The sequence below is a fragment of the Chlamydotis macqueenii genome, chromosome 13 (assembly GCF_036417535.1).
Source record: "Chlamydotis macqueenii isolate bChlMac1 chromosome 13, bChlMac1.mat, whole genome shotgun sequence".
In the NCBI taxonomy this organism is placed as follows: Eukaryota; Metazoa; Chordata; class Aves; order Otidiformes; family Otididae; genus Chlamydotis; species Chlamydotis macqueenii.
In genome coordinates, this window is record NC_141568.1 from 8,138,453 (window position 1) to 8,157,319 (window position 18,867).

At 37.0% G+C, this 18,867-nt stretch overlaps 1 protein-coding gene across 1 annotated transcript in view; it reads right to left on the reverse strand.

Moving 5' to 3' along the window:
* The window catches only part of CDH8 (cadherin 8), a 136,785-nt gene that overhangs the window by 81,465 nt on the left and 36,453 nt on the right, over window positions 1–18,867 (reverse strand). The window contains exon 2 of the mRNA XM_086757750.1: window positions 15,965–16,259. Coding sequence (XP_086613876.1) covers window positions 15,965–16,259 — 295 coding nt within the window. The remainder of the gene's footprint in view (window positions 1–15,964; window positions 16,260–18,867) is intronic.

Here is an 18,867-nt window from a genome sequence, read left to right on the forward strand (position 1 = left end):
AAGTTGGGAGGGGATACAGCTGGGAAAGCTGACCCCAGCTGACCAAAGGGACATTCCATACCATGTGGTGTCATGCTCAGCATAGAAAACCGGGGGAAGAAGGAAGGATGCGGATACACATTCAGAGTGATGGTGTTTGTCTTCTCAAGTAACTTACATATCATGGACCCCTGCTTTCCTAGAGATGGCTGAACACCTGCCTGTCGATGGGAAGCGGTGAACGAATTCCCTGTTTTGCTTTGCTTGCATGTATGGCTTTTGCTTGCTTTACCGATTAAACTGTCTTTATCTCACTTCTACTCTTCCAATTCTCTCCCCCATCCCACCTGTGGAGAGTGAGCAAGCGGCTATGGGGTGCTTAGTTGCCAGCTGCTGTTAAACCATGACGAGGCTGAATTATGTTTATGTTCAGAAAGGAAAAGAATTACAGCACCCACCAAACTACCCCTCTTTCTGGATACGCCAATAAAAAGAGCCTCCTCTTCCTTCTCACACTTTGTGTGCTGCAGAATCCAAATGACACATCACTTCAGGACAGGCACAGTAAATTAAAAGGGGAAGAGATCCCTTTGGCATGTCCTTGCATTGTGTTCTCTCTTCTTCTTTCTCTGTATGGCACATTGCTGCCATGGCTTTGGGCAGTTTTGTGCATTATAGCACATGCAAATTATTTAGAGTAATATTTGCATATTTAAAGATAATTTGCATGTCACCCAATAGCTTCCATTTCACACTTTCCCACAAGGCCACTTCAAATATCAGGGCAAGATATGGGGCTACCAGGATTTGGGAGTGTCTAGAGGGATGGATAACACCTCCCTTACGGAATGGAAGATCTGCAGCGCCTGAAGTTGTGGCAGGTTTGCTGCATGGGAATAATGGGACAATTCCCAGGGAAGGGAACGCAGGTTGCAGAAACGTATCTCACTAGAGAAAAAAATGCCTATGGCTTGTACTGGTCATTTACTTCAGCTACTGGCATAAATTTATCTATTCCTTCTGGGGGAGAACATCAATGACGGGAAGCAGATCAGCTGGCTGTCATGCAAGCTCTACCCTGGCCCCATCTGGCAGGAAAGTGCCCCACCAGCAACTCTCCTGCTGTTCAGCAGGGTCCAGAAGAATCCATGTGGCCTGCAGCTGATGCATTCCACGTGGAAGAGGAACGCAATGCTGATTAATATTATGTTGCATCTGTCTTTGATAGAGGCTTGCTGAACCTGTTCTTACAAACACGTAAACAGTTTATGTTTCGAAGCTTAACTGTTTTTGATGTTGAAAGGTGATCTTACACCTAACCTTTAATATAATAATCTTTAACCTTCCACTAGGCATAAGAAGTGGACTCTAGCCTCAACTTGATGGTCGGTTTGTAAGGAATCAACATTGGAATCTGTTGTCTGACCAATTACAAATTTTGCTGCATACCCAGACGCTAACAGACATGCCTGGTAGCTTTGAATGAAAATGATAAAGGGGATAGATGACACAAATGTGGTCCCCAGCCTTGTAGCAAGTACAGCAGCCTCAGCCTATAGCTGATATCCTGAATGACCTCCTTCACATACAGGAGAATAAAAATAGTAGCACGGAAGCAACCATGGAGCACACTCGGAGGCCGCAGCATAGGCTACAGAAAATAAATGAAATAGGGAACAATGACAAGGAAGTATGCAGGAAGCTTGAGTTTGGATGTTGCAGGAACAGAGGAACAAAAGGACCCTTTGTGGCTTGTCCACAGTAGTTACAAAGCATGAAAAGATGCAGCTATTAGAATTGTCTCACATATTTAAGTTTTGTTGGCTCACCTTCTGTAACTCACACACCAGTTACAAGACCTCTAATTTGCTGTTCCTACAGAAAGCGATCTCTTAGCCAAGCTGTGCCTTCCCTCTCGCAGAATTCAGGCTACAGCCCCACCATCCCAGCAGGACATTCCCTGCAGTTCACAGCTGCTGTCCCATGTGTGGTACCAAATATGAATGTAGAGGTCAGTGCTTTCATCAACTGTATTCAAACCAAAATAGCAAGTGATGTATTAGGTTTCTCTGGCTGCTACCGTAAAACTTTTGTTTTGTAACATTCTAAGACAGAAGAGGTTTGTGCAGAACATTATACAATGGGACAGGGCTGGAATAAGATAAGGCTCATCACAGAAGAGTGAAATTTTTTGTAAAAAGTATTTTATCTAAGCTCTTCCATCTTGTTTCCATGATATACTTTATACACGATGGAAAATAAAGAAGTGAAACTGTTGACTTCTTTGAGATTGTGTTTGATTTCCTAGCTGGCTCTCATTTCAAAGGACTTCAGAAATAATTACATTGCTTGTTTAGAAAGATTTGATATATAATGTCTATTCTTTTCTTAATTCATTTGAGAATTCCTGAAGATTTTTATAGATATTTATTTCAAGATTTCAACTTAAATGGATATGCTGATTCTTTGATAAATGCATCCTTTATCCCAAGTGTTCATTAAAGTTGAATAAGCCTTAATAAAACAAGGCAGTGTCTAACATTGCTTCCAATCCTGATGCTCAGCTCTCAAGATTTTTTCCTTGTGATATAAAATAATTCAATCACTTATTGAGGCCCCAAGTTTATCTGAAATTTATACATACATTAAAAATACATACATAATAGTATTCCCGTTCAATATTTATATATAAAAAGGGTGGGGGGAAATGGCATACCCTTCTTTTTCCTTCCTTTACAGGTCACTTGAAGTGTGACTATAATCTCACCCAATAAAACTAATGAGATCAGAAAAATAAAATAGGGTCTCAGCTCCTAGAAATCAATTTCTTACACTGCCAGTCTCTGCCACTCAGCACTTCATTTTCAACCATCGTACACAGTTCTGAGAAGGTCTCTCAAATTCAGAAATTTGTCCCAACATTTTATTGATGAAAATTGTTTATGAAAGATGTAAGCAATCATGAAACAGAAATTAAATAAATTACTTCCACTATTGAAATTAGTTGAGCTTTTGCATAGTTTAAATTTTATTACATATAATTTGAATTTTTTTTTGTTTCATGCCTTGAATCAAATCTTCTGCAGGTGTGAAACATGCCACGTTAACATGTTCACACTGGCAATAAGAAATATGTAAAGGAGCAAACTGTCCCCTCTGCAGCTGCAAAGGATGTTGCTCCATCAGTGAGGCTCTGGTTCTACTGCAAGATGCTAAGGGTCCAGAAAACCCATCCCACTCCCATAAGTGACAGAACCCCTTTAACTAAGCATGAACAAAAGATCTGGAGTACTGAGAGATTCCTGAGGGTGAAAAGTCAAGCAGAAAAAATGGAACTCACAGCCACCATGGCTGTCATTTAAGCAATCTCCCAAACAAAGCGGAACGCTCTGTGCTTTGGTCTAGAGCTTTGGTTTATCAATATTTAAGTAGGATTCTACTCCACTACAGACAGTGCAGTTATAAACTACATGTACCTAAACATTTTTACATGCATCATGTCCTTAAAGTTTTAAAGATAAAAAATTTGCATTGGAAAAGCAGTAAGAATGCAGGGAAGAGCCTTTATTAAGTAAATGCTCTTTGACAAACAACATTCTGCATTCCACCCAGCAAATAAACAGCTGAAGTTTGTGTTTAATTTTGATGGCATTTGGCTTGCTTTTGTTTCTTCATGAGTGCTACAACAAACTCATTTAGCTAGAGACTACAAATTTGAAATGGTGTGATTTTTACAAGAAAGCCATTATTATGGTCCCAGTCACTGTTGTCCTAATTACAATATTATAGCAGTTTTATATAATCTGGCCCAACAACATAATCACTGTTTCTTTTTTATGTACCTAATATTGTCTTATGTAAAACAAACCCATTTTTGCGATAGATGAGGCAAATTTTAAGATGTTCAGTTAAAAAACTTTCTGCATTTTTTGAGGTACACTTTTGCAATGCTAATGACCCTGTGATTAAACATGGACTACAAAGAGAGTCAACAGATTTTAATTAATGAACACTTCTAATATGATTTAGCCATTAACCATTGCTGATTGTTTTGCTCTGTTAGTGTCAGGTTTCATAGTTTCTCTTTGCAACAGGTTAGCAATCAGAGACCAATTAACAATAAAAGTATTTTTATATAGCTAGGTAAGAGAGTTTGTATTTGCTGGCAAACTAAGATTAAAAGCCATCATAAAAATAAGATGTGTGTGCTCAGCTAGTGCTCTGCTGTTGTTTTGGCTGTGTTTTTATGTGCAAGTCAGGGTACAGATTCTGCACATTAGTCAGGAAGAAAAATGCATATGCTGCCACAGGGAGCAGGAAAGCAATTCTTTTGGTGTGGCAATGAAATGTGTGTACTGAAGGGGGGAAAAAAAAAAAAAGAAAAAAAAATTCGTATGTTCCAGAGGAGGTAATGCATAGTCAGTGCCAGAAATTTACATGAATCCATATGCAATGAAATAACTATTTTGTTGAAATATTGTAATGGCTAGTAAAAATAAAAAATGTGACCATAATACAACCTAGAGGGACCACGTTTCCTTATTTTCCAAGGGACTGCTGTTCTTTCGCTTTTCTGATGCCCCTTTTGGTCTCCCTCATGCTTTCTCTCCTACTCCTCTCAAATCCTGACAGGCTGAAATCTCCATTTCATTCAGAATATCCAGTTACCAATCTGACAGGGCATTAAGAGTCAATTTGCATGAAAACCACCTACCATTATTTACCAACTGTTTTGTTTTTCTAAGAGGATCACTGTGCTCCAAAATCTCTAGCTACATTTTGAGTTTGGCTGATAGCCATGCAGTCAGCAGTGGCCAAAGCAAAGCACTGTTTGTATTCAGTAGGTCAGATAAGCATTCTTTCCAAAATGAAGCCTTTTCTTCACTGTCCTTCTTTGCTATAATCTCACAGGTAGCATGACAGTTGTTGTCATGGTAACTATTTTTTATTGAATAAAATGGCAATAATCTCATAAAAAACCTGTATAACTTCTTAACATGTAAATTATTACTGCCTCAAAGCTGAAGAACTTTTTTCATTGTTACTGATATAAAATACAAATTAAACACAAAACCATAGTTTTAAGCCATATCATCCTGTATTATTCTAAATGAGACCATTTCTAAACACAAAATGTATGAATTAGAGATTTCACTAGCCAAATAAAGTATCTATATGGAAAAGACATCTGTGTAATGCTCTTCAGAACTTGTTAACATATGCAAAATACACACATAAAACGTTATCATTGGTATTTTAAATTGCATAGCTTGGTGTGTACGCAGATATACACACATATATATGCGGCTATGTTGTATGAGTGGTTTAGGGTTCTTCTGCAGGTTTTATGTTATTTCACTCCTACCTTCTACGTCAGTACTTGAATGTATTTTTGTTATTATTAATAGTTACTTTATTGCCAAAGCTCTAAAAGCCCAATATGTGGATCAGGTCTCACAATGCAAGAAAGTCTTCTCCCCAAAGATTCTAAGAGCAGAGTACCCGGAAAGACAAATGCAGACAGACAGCTGAAGAGAGACAAGGAGATGAAAAGAGGATCTGAATCATCCCGGGAAGCAAAGCTGTCAGCACACAGTGGTGCTGCTGCCTGACCTACCTGCTGTCAGGTTAGCACAACTACCCCACAGTGTCTACAGCACGTAGGCATCATGGAAGAGTTTTAAGGACTGCTTTGAGAACAGATGACAGAGGTCTTGAGTGGGTTTTTTGAAAAGATCTTCCCACACTTAAAGGAAAGCATATGAAAAGTAAAAAGATTTTGATTTTTAAGTGTCCAGTGGACTCCTCTCAGTGATGAAAACTTAGTGGTGGTGGAAGACGACATCCTAAGCAGCGGCAAGGGATAGAGTTAAGGGCCAGAATGGTCTGCTGAAGGAAAACTAGGCAACTTATGCTTGGCATGCTAGAGAGAGAGGAAGACTAGAATGTATTCTTATATATCTATAGTAGAATTCTGCATACAGACACTTCTTGATGGAGAAATGAGAAAATTTGTGTACTTTACAGATGTAATAATGATATGTGGGTGATGAGAACCATATAAATACATAGATAGATACAAGACGTCACTTAATCTTCTGCAAAAAGAAAAACAACAAAAGCTTCCTTACAATGAGAAATTGTACAAGGAGGACTAGCTCCCCAAGGGAAATAACAGCATCCTCCTCACTGAAGAGTTCACTCTACTGCACAGGATGCTACATAATGTATTCTAAGGGAAAACCCTGGAAAGACAGGAAGATTAACTAATAGGGTAATTTGTCTTTCCTAGCTGTAATTTATTTGACTTTAAGCAGTGAAATACAGTGATGCTGTCATGATCTTGTTTATGATGATTAAGGTAAAGAAGAAGGAAAAGAGTGTTATTCATACAACTCTGTTTTAGGCTCAACTGGCTAAATTATATACCTAGTTGCACTAGCTTGCTGCTGTTTCCAAGGGAGGAAGACAGAATTTCCCTCTCATGGGATCCTTCTTTCTTGCTTTCTTAATTCTAGAGGGGAATTCACATTAAATTAAGCAGCTAATGTGAATGCCTAAATTTGAATCGGATGACTACTCTCTTATGTGTGTGTACTCAAAATAGGCCGTACCAGTCTATAATACTAACCCTCCAGGAACTTCAAAGCATGTCAGCTGACACACTAACACAGAGGACAAGCACAAATCTTGCAAGATTTTTGTTTTCATTTGCATTATTTTTCATATATATACACAGCTATGTGCACTTATATATTCATATAGACATTGTATACACTTCCTGAAGTAGGTTGCAACTGATATACTTAATATTCTTTTTTTAATATCTAATCTAAAAGTTCAGAGTAACAAAGCATTACTTGTTTGTTTTCCCACTGCTTTAAACAAGCAGTCATATGTAATGTAACTGAAATGCACAGAAAAAGACATTTTGGCAGATGCTGCCCCAAAGAATTGATAGTTTTAACACTCGAAAAATCTGCCTTAATAAAGAGATCTGAAAGAATCAAACAGGAGCAGTTTAATCAATGGTAGGAAATAACCACTACAATAAATTTTGAAATATGAGGCAGGAAAATGCAAGCAACTGTTTCCTGTTTCCACTAGGAAAAAAAAAATCTTTTCATATACCTCTGTGATACTAAGTCAGGTTTAGCCATATAAGCAGAAGAGGAGTCTGGTTGTTTCTTCCAAATGTTACGTATCTCTTAATGCCATTTTTAGAGTAGATAGTTTAGAAAGCTAATGAAATCTTTAAAAAATGTTAATATCATGCAGTACGTGCATGAGTCAAAATCTCTGAACAACTGAATATCCTACTACATGCAACACAACGATGTTTTTAGATTGCTCGTGTGTCATTTTAAGGACTTTTTATAATGTGAGGGAAATGGGAAAAACACATTGTATGCAAATGTGTAACTGCAGAAGTATGAAAGGTGCTTGCTATGCATAGGAGAAAAATGCCTTCTGTACAGCCCACAGACAATGGAGCAAGCTGGCAGCCTTCAGCATTTCACAGCTGTATAATGAGGACTGTAGGAAGCATGGCTGTGAAATCTAATAAGCTGCATATTTTACAATTTTTTTGTGCATAAACTAATTGTTTTAGAACTTTGATGCTGCCTTTCTAACGTGATCTTTTGGAAACAAAATGTTTTACATCAGAAATATATATTCAGACCTAGTGATACAGAGAACTTTCTGGCAATTATCCTTGCTGATGTTACCTACTGCTTGGATTTAGCTTGTGTGAATCTAATAAGAAAGGACACTGCCTTTTCAGTTTTAAGGCTGGCAGTTCTTTCTTGCTACAACTTATAAGATGGTGCCATTAGAGAGCCTGCAGGTATTCCTTCACAAATTCCCCCGAGCAGCTGTTTGTTAGGATTAGAATACAGTCTGCAACATCACAGGCAGCAGTAGAAGGGTAAAATATATTTTATGTTTGGCTTAGAGAATTATGTTTTCTTTTCATGTTATTTTTTTATTCTCCTTTTAGATATCACCCTCACTATGGAATATTAATTGATATTTGTGAGACATGTGGGAAATAGCTATTCTTTTGTTCAGGACTTTTTGAAAGGCTGCTTGTCTCTAATCAATTGACTATTTCATCAGCATTCATTCTGCAAGGTCCCCAGGCAAAGACAGTAAAATTGGATGATCACTGTACACTATATTTCCAAGCAGAAAAAAAAAGTACCGTACTGCTTGTTGACTTCAATGAAAGTTTCAGGTTATACTCAAGTGTATTGCACAAAAATATAAATAATAAAGTAGCCTTGACTGCTTTCTGCAGAAATTCTTTCATTTATAACTTTCTGTTGTGAAAAGAGAAAATGGCCGGTATAATCTTGCAGCTTTGATGCTCTGTTTGCTTTGTTTGGTAGAGCGAAGCCTATAATGCCAGCAACTGTATTCCAGGTTACAGAAGCAGACTCTGAAATATTGCCCCCTCAGGCCACTGCAGAGCAAGCATATGGCACCAGAGACCATTGGGGCCCCAGGGAAAGGGTACAGTTGAATCAGCTGCCCAGAAGTACTCTGCCGGCTGATTCATGAGAAAGCGGTATTGACATCAGCTCCACAGGCAATTGCTTCTCTGTATTCACGGAGAAACATTAAGTGCTGCAGATTCAGCAACTAAACAAAGACAAAGGTACCAATTTGGGACAGAGTGGGGAATGACCAGTACCAGGAAAAAAAAAAAAGGCATTCTGAATTCGATCTGAATCTCATTTTCCCAAATGTCAAGTGTGTCCATCAAAGAGACATCTAACACAGGCCATTTGAATTACAGAGTTTGAGGAGTATTTGTCTCCAGCATTCTAAAGCTAAATCTTTTGTGTTAGCAGACTGATATAAGTTACACTAATAAAAGTTTATGTGAAAACACTACAACGCTGAATTTAATTTTCTGACCTAGAACTCTCTATCTCATGGTTAGAACTCGTCTACATTGTCCACAACTGAAAAACAAGCGAATATGTTCCAGTCCAGTTCTGTGGCATTTCACTGAGCATCAGTCTGGCAGAAATCTGTACTGGTCTACTTGCTCTCATCTGCCTGTTTTCCATTTAGGCATCAGTCACTGGCCAGCAAATGGACTCATGTCACAAGCACAGCTGCTTGGAAAAATTAAATGGCACGTTGTCAAAGCCAACCAAAAAAAAATCCTACCACTGTTTTAAACATTTTTTTTCTTCAAAATTTGAAATTTGGGAAAAATGTGAAAAATCCTGGCTAAGAGTAGATTTAAACTTGTAATCCAAAGAGATCATATCAGAAACCTGAGTCAAAGGCTTATTTTCATATAGTCACAGAACAGAAATATGACGATGTATCTGATATGTACAAATGAAAGTAACCACAAAGGATTTCAGAAGCAGAATATCTACAACAAGAACATGATGTATGTGACTATGAGACAAGAATCACCTGGAAAAACAACAGTAGGACAGATTCTTGTAGATTACATAGGACTAGAGAAGCATGCACCTAAGACTGTAAAAATTTTCCATCCCTGGAAACATTCAAGACCAGGTTGGACGGGGCTCTGAGCAACCTGATCTGGTTGGAGATGTCAGTGCTCCTTGCAAGGAGGTTGGACTAGATGGCCTTTGAAGGTCCCTTCCAACTCTAACGATTCTATGATTTTCTCTGCTTTGCTCTCATATGATCAATGTACAGCTATGTCTGTCTGTCCATCCTTGTCCTGTGAAACAGGAACATCATAGGAAGATGTATTCCTCTACAACAAATTCCATAAGGAAATATAGCTTCAATTCTGATCCAAATGCCTTTTTCCTAAGGAGTTTATCTTCACTATGTGCCATTTGCACGACATTCCTTCGTGCAATGGGAATGGATGCGTGCAAAGATGGAAAGTTTGTGACAAATTGCTGGCAGTTAATGGAAAGGGAAAAAAGGTAGCTTTTGTCTAAGAAACTACTACACATTAACAGCTCCATACCTTGCACAGGTATTTTAGGGCTTATTTCTAGAAAGCCAGATAGTGTCTTCAGAACCTTAACATTCAAGTACTTGCTGCCATTGGTACGAAGTATTTTGAGCAATCCCACTGATTTTAGCAATGTGGTAGAAAGTCAGCGAACTAGCTTAGTACACTTGGGACAGTACAGGTCAGTGCAACTAAAGGGTCAGATTATAAACCCCTAAAAAGCAGTATCATAACTTCATCCATGGTCCTCAAGCTCATAATGGCCATTTAAGAAAAATGTAAAAAGATCATGACATTTTCCATCAGACCTCATGAGACATGGAAAGTACACAAATAATAGCACATACTCAGAAATATGGTTTTTTTCAAAGCTCAATAACAGGTCAAATTAAGGGGAAGACTGTCTTGGTTTTGAATATATACTCACCAATTACTAAAGGTTACTTATGGCTTTGCTTTTGGAACTGTCTCTCAGTCACATGGAATGTACAGAAGATTTTAAACACATGCAGTCTCACTAAGTAAACCTCTCACACAAAATACTATTCAGAACCACAGCTAGTGAATTTGATTATGCACAAGACAACATGAATATATAAATTTTGTAACAGCTGTTACGTTGTTTCCACATTTTACAACATCTGCTGTTTTTTTTCCTTAGCTTTTGCACTCCCTTTGCATTTACCCTTTGGGCTAATTTGTAGTTGACCCCAGTAATGCAGTCCTTTTACTCTACAATTTTGTGACAAACTATCATTGATTTAACAGTCATGCTCAGTGCCTTAAAAATCAATGAATACATAGGAAAAAGAACCAGTAAGACAGTGTGGTTGATCTTGATAACATTTCAGGTCAGGTTTTTATCTTGACTTTCAGATTTATCAAGTTATTTTATCACTATTCATACCAGATATTGCATGTTGATTTCATATTCAGCAGATTTTGCCCTTTTGCAAACAATTTGTAACTGGAAGAGAACTAATATCTTTAGGAGAAATGGAAAGAAAAGCTATACTGTGTACAGTGTGCTTCTACTATACATGGCTGTACTAAATAACTCCGTTCTGCTTTTGGAAAAAAAAAAAATATTGAATGATTCCTTATTTACAGTAGTGTAATCAAGGGCAAACTTTGATCCAAAGGAAAACATTCCTAAGTAGGTGTGTTTGTGCCAAAATTAGAAACTGATATTCTGACTCAACTGACAGACTAAACCCTTTCCAATAAAGACCCTCTTCCCCCCAGTAAACAGTTTTCACAGAAGCATTTAAGGAAAAAAAAAATTCTACCCTTTTTCATATTGTTAATACTTTCAAGTGTTAAAGGCAAAAGCATTTCTAGACCAATAGCAGACTGAATTCCACTGTGTGTATTTTATGATGGGGTATTTTATGACTGTCAAGGAAATTCTTAATATTTGGAGATTATTAAAGCTTGACTGTTTACCTTAATTCAGGCAAACTATGAGAGAATTATCTTCCCTTATGGCTTTTGTTCTTTTTCCATCTGTGTCCCTTTCTATTTCACCAACATGTTTGTCACTCTAGTTCTATCGTCTGCTGTCTTTCAACATGACACTAGCTGTCTAAACACTCTTGGCTTTGCTAAGAAAGAAATCAAGAAATTTCACTCCTCATTCCTCTCCTGAAAAAAAGATCCTGAAACTATAGTGTCGAGACACAATATCTAATACGCTCCCATTATCACCTCTGCAGCATGCTTTCAGGGAATTCATGAATCTCTGTGCAGCTGAGAAGACAACACGGAAACAGAACATACTCGCCGCGGAGGGGGTGGTAGCGGGGTGGTTTAGTTGTTTTGGGTTTTTTTTCCCTTTTCTTTTCTTTAAATATGCTACAGGACCTGTTCCATTACCCTTGTGGATCTTCTAAGATTGCTCATTCATTTACATAATATGCTTTCTCCATCTACAGAGCTCATAGACAAACGGGAAAAAAAAAAAAAAGTGTCATGGGGTTCTTTCTCCCAGAAACTTAGTTGAGTCTCTTTTAACAAGGCTTTAACTAGGTTTCATTCCTAGTGTGTCCCTTAATACCTAAAAGTGATTAAACAAGATTTACAACTTAAATTATTTCCTATTTGTGAAATGCAATATTGTTACAGATTCCACAGATTTCACTTTTTGATCTTTAATTCCTAAAGAAAATTAATATCAGAATTAAAAGAGCTTATTTTCAGCAAAGAAAATATTCTCCATACATGCTATTAGCTTTCACAAGCAAATTCATAATTTTGGAATTGGAGAATAGGGCTTACCATGCTAGATTCTATAGGAATTATTTTTAAAAAAGAAAGGAACACAAGGATTAAATAAGGGAAAATTCAATTTAATTTTCAAAACTTTTTCTATAATGTGCTCCTCTCTTTCCTCAAAGAGTGAAATAAATTATTTCAAAATAACTCTGAACACAGTGACGATACACACCATTCGGTACGTGTGTGGGCGTGTGTTCTGTGAAGGCAGCTGAAAAGTGAGCATCTTTCCTACCGGAGAAAGCACAGTATAGTACTAATCGTCTTTGCACTGAGTAGTGGGAGGAAAGCCATGCAACACCTTTTCTTTTGTTTTAGGAGGGAAGCAGATATCACTCATCCATAACACAAAAATCAAACAGGCCGCATTGTGGCTACATATGTGTTATAATCTCACAGACTGGCACACACAGACATTCATAGATATCACATACAGAAAGTTTGCACATACATTGCAGTTCTCACATCCCCATACTGTATCATTCATGCTCTAGATAGTCATGCAAAAATATCACTGACATTTATATAATACATCTCTTCTGACAAGGAACAGCAGAGCACTATCTAAGGTACCTATCAGAAAAACAGCATCATGTTAGAACCTCAACATTACGTTACAGAGTAATGGAAGGTTAATGTGTTCATCTGTATTTTATGCATTGCTTCCACTGAGGTCCAAAAATAAAATGCCTTGTACTGCATCCTCATTACGTAAGTACTATATATATATAGCATATGAGTTCCTCTTCTGTTTCAGAGCAGTCAGAATTGATGTAAGCATTCTGAGGGAAGAAGAGGTTTAGTAGAACTTTGTTTTATCCTGAGTAAGAGCACTACCTAGTAATGACTGTTGTAGAAATGTCAAGGCTGAAATTAGCCGTGGGTGGAGATCTCTTTAAGAGGAATTAAGTAAGTGGATAATGGAAGTGAAATACTCTTAGTGTGGGGAAAAAAAATCATTGAACTCTGAAAGGAGACAGAGTTTTCTTATAAACATTATAGAAGAGTTAACATAATTTTAAGAGGACTAACAAAACTTAAAGGGAGTTAAAATAATTTACAGCGCATCATTCAGTACAGCTCTTGTACTAAATGTAGTTGCTGCCTGTGGGTTAAAAGAGGAAGGCAGAAGGAAACAGTAACAGCAACACTAGTGAAGGGGTAACATTCTCATCTTCAACTTTCCAGCCTTGAAATTTGGTTCCATCAGAGATTAAGATGCAGACTTGACTGCATATGCCACATAGATTTTACAGTCATTCATGACTTGTGTAATGCAATGGCAAACACACTCTGAGTTTTGAAGTGGCAGCTGAGAATTAGGGTTTGTTTTTCAGCAAAGAAGCAGGAGTGTATGTTTGTGCTTCTTCAGAGAAATACCTTGAAAACATGCACTCCTAGGAGTGTCACATAAAAAACCATGCAAAGTTCAGGGATCATAAGGGATAAATGTGCAAAACTTGCATAGCTTCAGTAATAAAGGTAATAAATGGTAGACCTGTGAGATAACCTATAACAAATTTCTAGCTATCTCTGTGTTGTTAGAATAAACTCGTTTTGGACCAAACTCTTCCGTCCAGCCTGAGAACACGTAAAAATGTGGAACTACATGACTTCAGAGGCAGTTCAGTGAAGAACTGTTTCTCCTTCCCCAGCTGTGCTAGCGGAAACAGGTGCAATAAACTCCTCCAAAAGCCAGTCTTTTTCACTATTCCCTAAACTGACATCTCTGACCAGGCATTGGTCATTGCTTCTACAACCTTCTACTATAAAGCTTTCCCAGATAAAGTTTTATCTTTTAATTCATCTCTCATGACATTCCTTTACATTCACCCTAAAGCTTTGCTCAATTGTTTCACTTTCTCTCTCTTTTCTTAATGTTTTTATTCTCTTGCTCTTATTGCACTTTTACCATGTTTTTAATCTCATGTTAACCAATTAACTAGATTTTTATTCATCTGATCTTCTGACTAGTTTCCTGTTAAATTTGTTTGTTTGTTTGTTTTTTCCCTCATCATCTTTGCAGTGAATACTTCTTGGGTAGTAGCCATGTCTTTACTAAGGATTATAAATATTGCTGATATGCAGAGACAGAAATTATTTTTATAGTAGCCTCTGTGATCAGAAACCATCTTTCTTCATATATCTTCATTTTCTTTTTTTCCTAGAATACCAAACAAGTCCCATTCACATAAGGATTAACTGTTTTAAATTTCTCTTCCTTCTTCTCCTACTCCTTCCCTCTTTTTTCTCCTTTTTTTTTGTTAAAAAAAAATTCTTTTATTTAAAGATATTTTCTTGCCTAGAGCTTGGCAAAAATATCTTCTGAAAGCAGGTCCATATTATGTTTGTGCTGCTGTATAATTAAAAGTAACTTAAGAAATTAAACCTAAGTTTTGGGAAAAGAACTGACATGCAAGCTTGAAAATTCACATATCAGTTTCCGCACAAGCAATTCAGTGCAACCAGGATATGAAAATCCATTGGAAAAGCACTGATTAAAAAAATGAAGCCTCAGGTATCACCGTCTAGTCAGCACACCATGCTTACATTTGCAAATGACCTGATACAAATCAATGTACTCAGTGAGAGTATGGTTCTGGCTCCTCACATTCCTCCTCTTTTTAACTAAATAAGACAGAACGGTGCCTTTGAAACTTTTTAATAGGGTGCTGCTTTATTTTACAAAGTGCTTTGGCACTCCTCCAATTTCCTTGCTTTGACAGATGTAGACAAACTGCTAAAAAGCACATTATCCTCAACCTAATACTAGAAAACATTAGAATTTACTCTGCATTTCATGGCCAGATTGTGATGTCTTTGCTTATACTGAATTCTTCTATTACCCTGAAATTGACTCTTTTGGTTTCACAGGTTTACTTCCCTTTTGCTTTAGTGACAGCTGCACTGGATATGTATGTATCAGTAGGGCCCGAGGACCTGAGTACATAAATGTGTACCCCTCTGTAAGCACGCACTTATACATTAGCAAACACAGAACAAGCAACAAAGTAGGGGGGGGAGAGGAATTCTAATATATTAATCCATGGGGAAATAGATTCACACTAATCTGACAAAATGAATAAATATAAGTAAAACATATTAAGAAGATTATTTCCTACTCCTTTCTTTTTTTCTCCCCTTTCACACAGTTAATTTCCCTTTTCACCACCTTTTTCCACAGCTTTCTCTGTTTTCCCCTTTCACCTTCCGCATAAATCCTATGGCTAATTGGTTAAGTCCACTCTAGAGTCTAACCATCAATTCCCAGACACAGCATCTTTCATTGCAATGTTTTTGGCTAATCACAGTTGCAATTAGAGGAAAATAAATAAGTACGTATCAACATACTGGAAGTGCTACATCTTTGTATGAAAATACACAAACAGATAATTAAACATCAACAAAATATCAATAGGATTAGAGTGTCATGTTGGAACAAATCTTGATAAATCCTTCTCAATAAGAATACTCTAACTCCAGCATCATAAGGGGAATATAAATTTAGCCCACTAAAGTGGTGTTGGACAAAGAAAGACACATTAATACATCTGTTAGTCATTTTCTGACTACTCAGGGACTCTACTATCGTGTCGCAGATGAAAGCTTTGGCCAAGAAGAAATTTGAAAATATGCAAATTAATGCTAACAACATAATAAATATCTTATTCATCAACAACTCAATGGCATACTGGCGTAGTTTAAACTGTGAGTAATCAAAGTTTGTCGATCTTCAGACGTACATACCTACAAGAGACATTTCTGGAACTGTGGCATGATATGGACCATCAACAAACTCTGGGGCATTGTCATTGATGTCTTGAACCTTAATAATGAATTCTGAAGGAGGCTCCAGAGGTTTGTTTGTGTCCCTGTCGACTGCTTGAGCTGTTAGAGTGTATTCAGCTTTTTCCTCACGGTCAAGCCTTTTCATTGCATGAATGTCTCCAGTCTTGTCATTGATGACAAAGATTGTTCCAGCTCCATCTCCTGACAGAATATACTTGATTTTGCTGCTGCCAGGATCCAGGTCTGTGTGTAACTAAAATGAGAAAAAAGCATTTTTGAGAAAAAAAAAAAAAATACACCCATTGCTCTAACCATAGATTTTGTCAGGCTATTCTTTTGTAGTTTAATCTTAGCACCAGTGATCCATATGCTTGAATACACAAGGAGAGTAGGGATTTGTATGCATACTAATCAAAAGTGAATGTAATCACAAGCATAATTAGACTTTCTATTTAAAAAGCAGCTGTTATATATATTTTAAATCCCTGTTCTAAAATGTAAATGTCTTCGGAACTATTATCAGCCAAAATGAACAAGCACAAAATATACTTAAAATATTAGATCAAAAGGTGAATGAAGGATTAACAAGTAATACATATTTTAATCTAGTTTCTTATTTTTATTTATTACTGTCAGCTTATTTTCAGGTGACTGAAAATGTATTAACACTGGCATCTACGCAAATGTTGTAACGGACAGTGTTCACAGAAATTTAGAACCATATCATAAACTCAACTCTTAGCAGAACTTAAAAGGTTCCAAGATCTTTATTCTAAAAGTACTTCCCCCAAAAAAAGCTTTGTTAAAGCAAGTTTCCAGAAATATAAGAAGAACCCTTACACACATCTTCCCATTCTCCTCAATGCCCTATTAGAAAAAAAAAGAATATTTAGATTGTATTTGCCTTTTCAAAAAACAAGATAGGATTATAATAACCTGAAACAGTCTGGGAAAATAGGTTTTCTTCTTTGCTTTGTTTTTTTTTTTGTTAATTAAAAGTCTAAAGCAAAGAATACTGGAGACAAACAAAGGACTTCCATTGATTTTTTTGTAGGCTCAGAGCCAAGTACTAAATCTCCAATAATTTTTAACTTGCGAGGATGAGCCCACCAATTGGTGGACCATATGTGTTAGTGTCAACACATTCAAAAACATGGGATAATAACTTAAATACACAGTAATAGTGCTTTAAATTCTACTTATTATTAAATCTAACACACTCGGTATAAACAATAAGAAGACATGAACAACACATAATTAAAAATGTTAAGTTGCATTTATTATTATTTATCTCTGCCTCACAAAAGATAGTCTGAGGAAAATCTGTACAACCTGTTTAGGAGAGCTGTGACATGACTTACAACAGCTACTACTAGACTTGGTCCTGTTTGCTCATTTTTGTGCAGACAGCTCACCAGAAATCGTTGCTGGTTATGCATTTTACTCTTCAGTTGATAGCAGTGGTTGCTAGAGCCGGGCAGCATTGTCATTTGATATAAGAACCTGCATTAGGATATTAAAATAGCTGTGGAAAAAAAAGCCTTGTAACACTGGCTATAGCCAAGCCACAAGTAGATTTTCATGTCATACCACAAGTAGGCTCTGCAGGTTCTTCAGCAGATAATTGGTCACATACAGTTGCATCTGCAAATTAGCTGCTCTGGAATAAGAGCTTAGAGAACTCGTTAACGGCACCTTACAAAAAGGAACCTCGAATTGTTGCCATGAGCACAGTGGACAACAGCAGTCAGGTCTGATTTTCCAGTTGATCTGCTTTATTATATTTACAAAACCCTAGGCCACCAGTGCATTCTCTGTTCTGCAATAACAGCAGAACTCCCACTGACTCCAAGAGGTGTAACTTTATCCTCTGTGTTTTGTTGGGCAACACATTATTGCCACACCAGCTTGCACCGTACCGTTGTTCTAACAACTTTTTAAAAGCACTTTAACTGTTTTTGAATATGAATAACTGAAACCAGTTCACTCTTCATACCCAACCCACATACACATAGACATCAAGTGACAGCTGAGTCCTTTCCCCAAAGTCTCAGGGTTTTTTGTAGTTGGCATCAGCTTTTGCTTGAGAACAATCAGCATAATTTACATTATGTTAATTTAAGTTAACAGCACTCTCCTGTTGGTTGGTTCTGCAGGTTTTTTTTCTGCTTGGTAAGATACATTAATACTTTTTTTTTTGTCTTAAAGATTATTGTCCTTACGAGCAGGATCATACTCAATCTAGGTGTCAGAACCAGAAAAAACTATCCTTAGGGTCCCAGAGCCTGTAAAGATCTGCCAGAATCTGTCTGTGTTTTAAACAGATTGTTTATACTTTAAGCATCTGTTTGATCCCTGAATAAAATCTATACATTATTATCATTGCATATTAAAGTTTTGGCAGCATACTCATTGCTGAATTACAGTGATGTCATACCAAAACATTGTGTGGACACACACAACTCAGCAAAGCAACTGGGAACATCTCCATTCACCCAACTGCACAGAGTCTTAGAGTGAAAAACTATAATCTGAATTTCTAAAAAGGCATTGGCTGGATAAAATAGATATCCCACATAGATATTTGAGAACGCTCAAAAATTCTTCAATTTGCTAATAAGCAGAACAGTATTCTCTCCAGTATAAGTTTTACCCGTATTATCCAACAGTTCATGAATCAGTTCCGATATAAACTAATGCAGAGCTACAAATCCTTTGCAGTGCTAGGAACATACCAACAGTTAAAATGAAAAAAAAAAAGTCTGTGACGACTATTAATTGTTTCTTCTAATAAGTTAAAGTCCTTTGTATCAAAAGAAATAAGTAGCTATTGCTATTTGAAAAACTATAAAGTGAAGGGC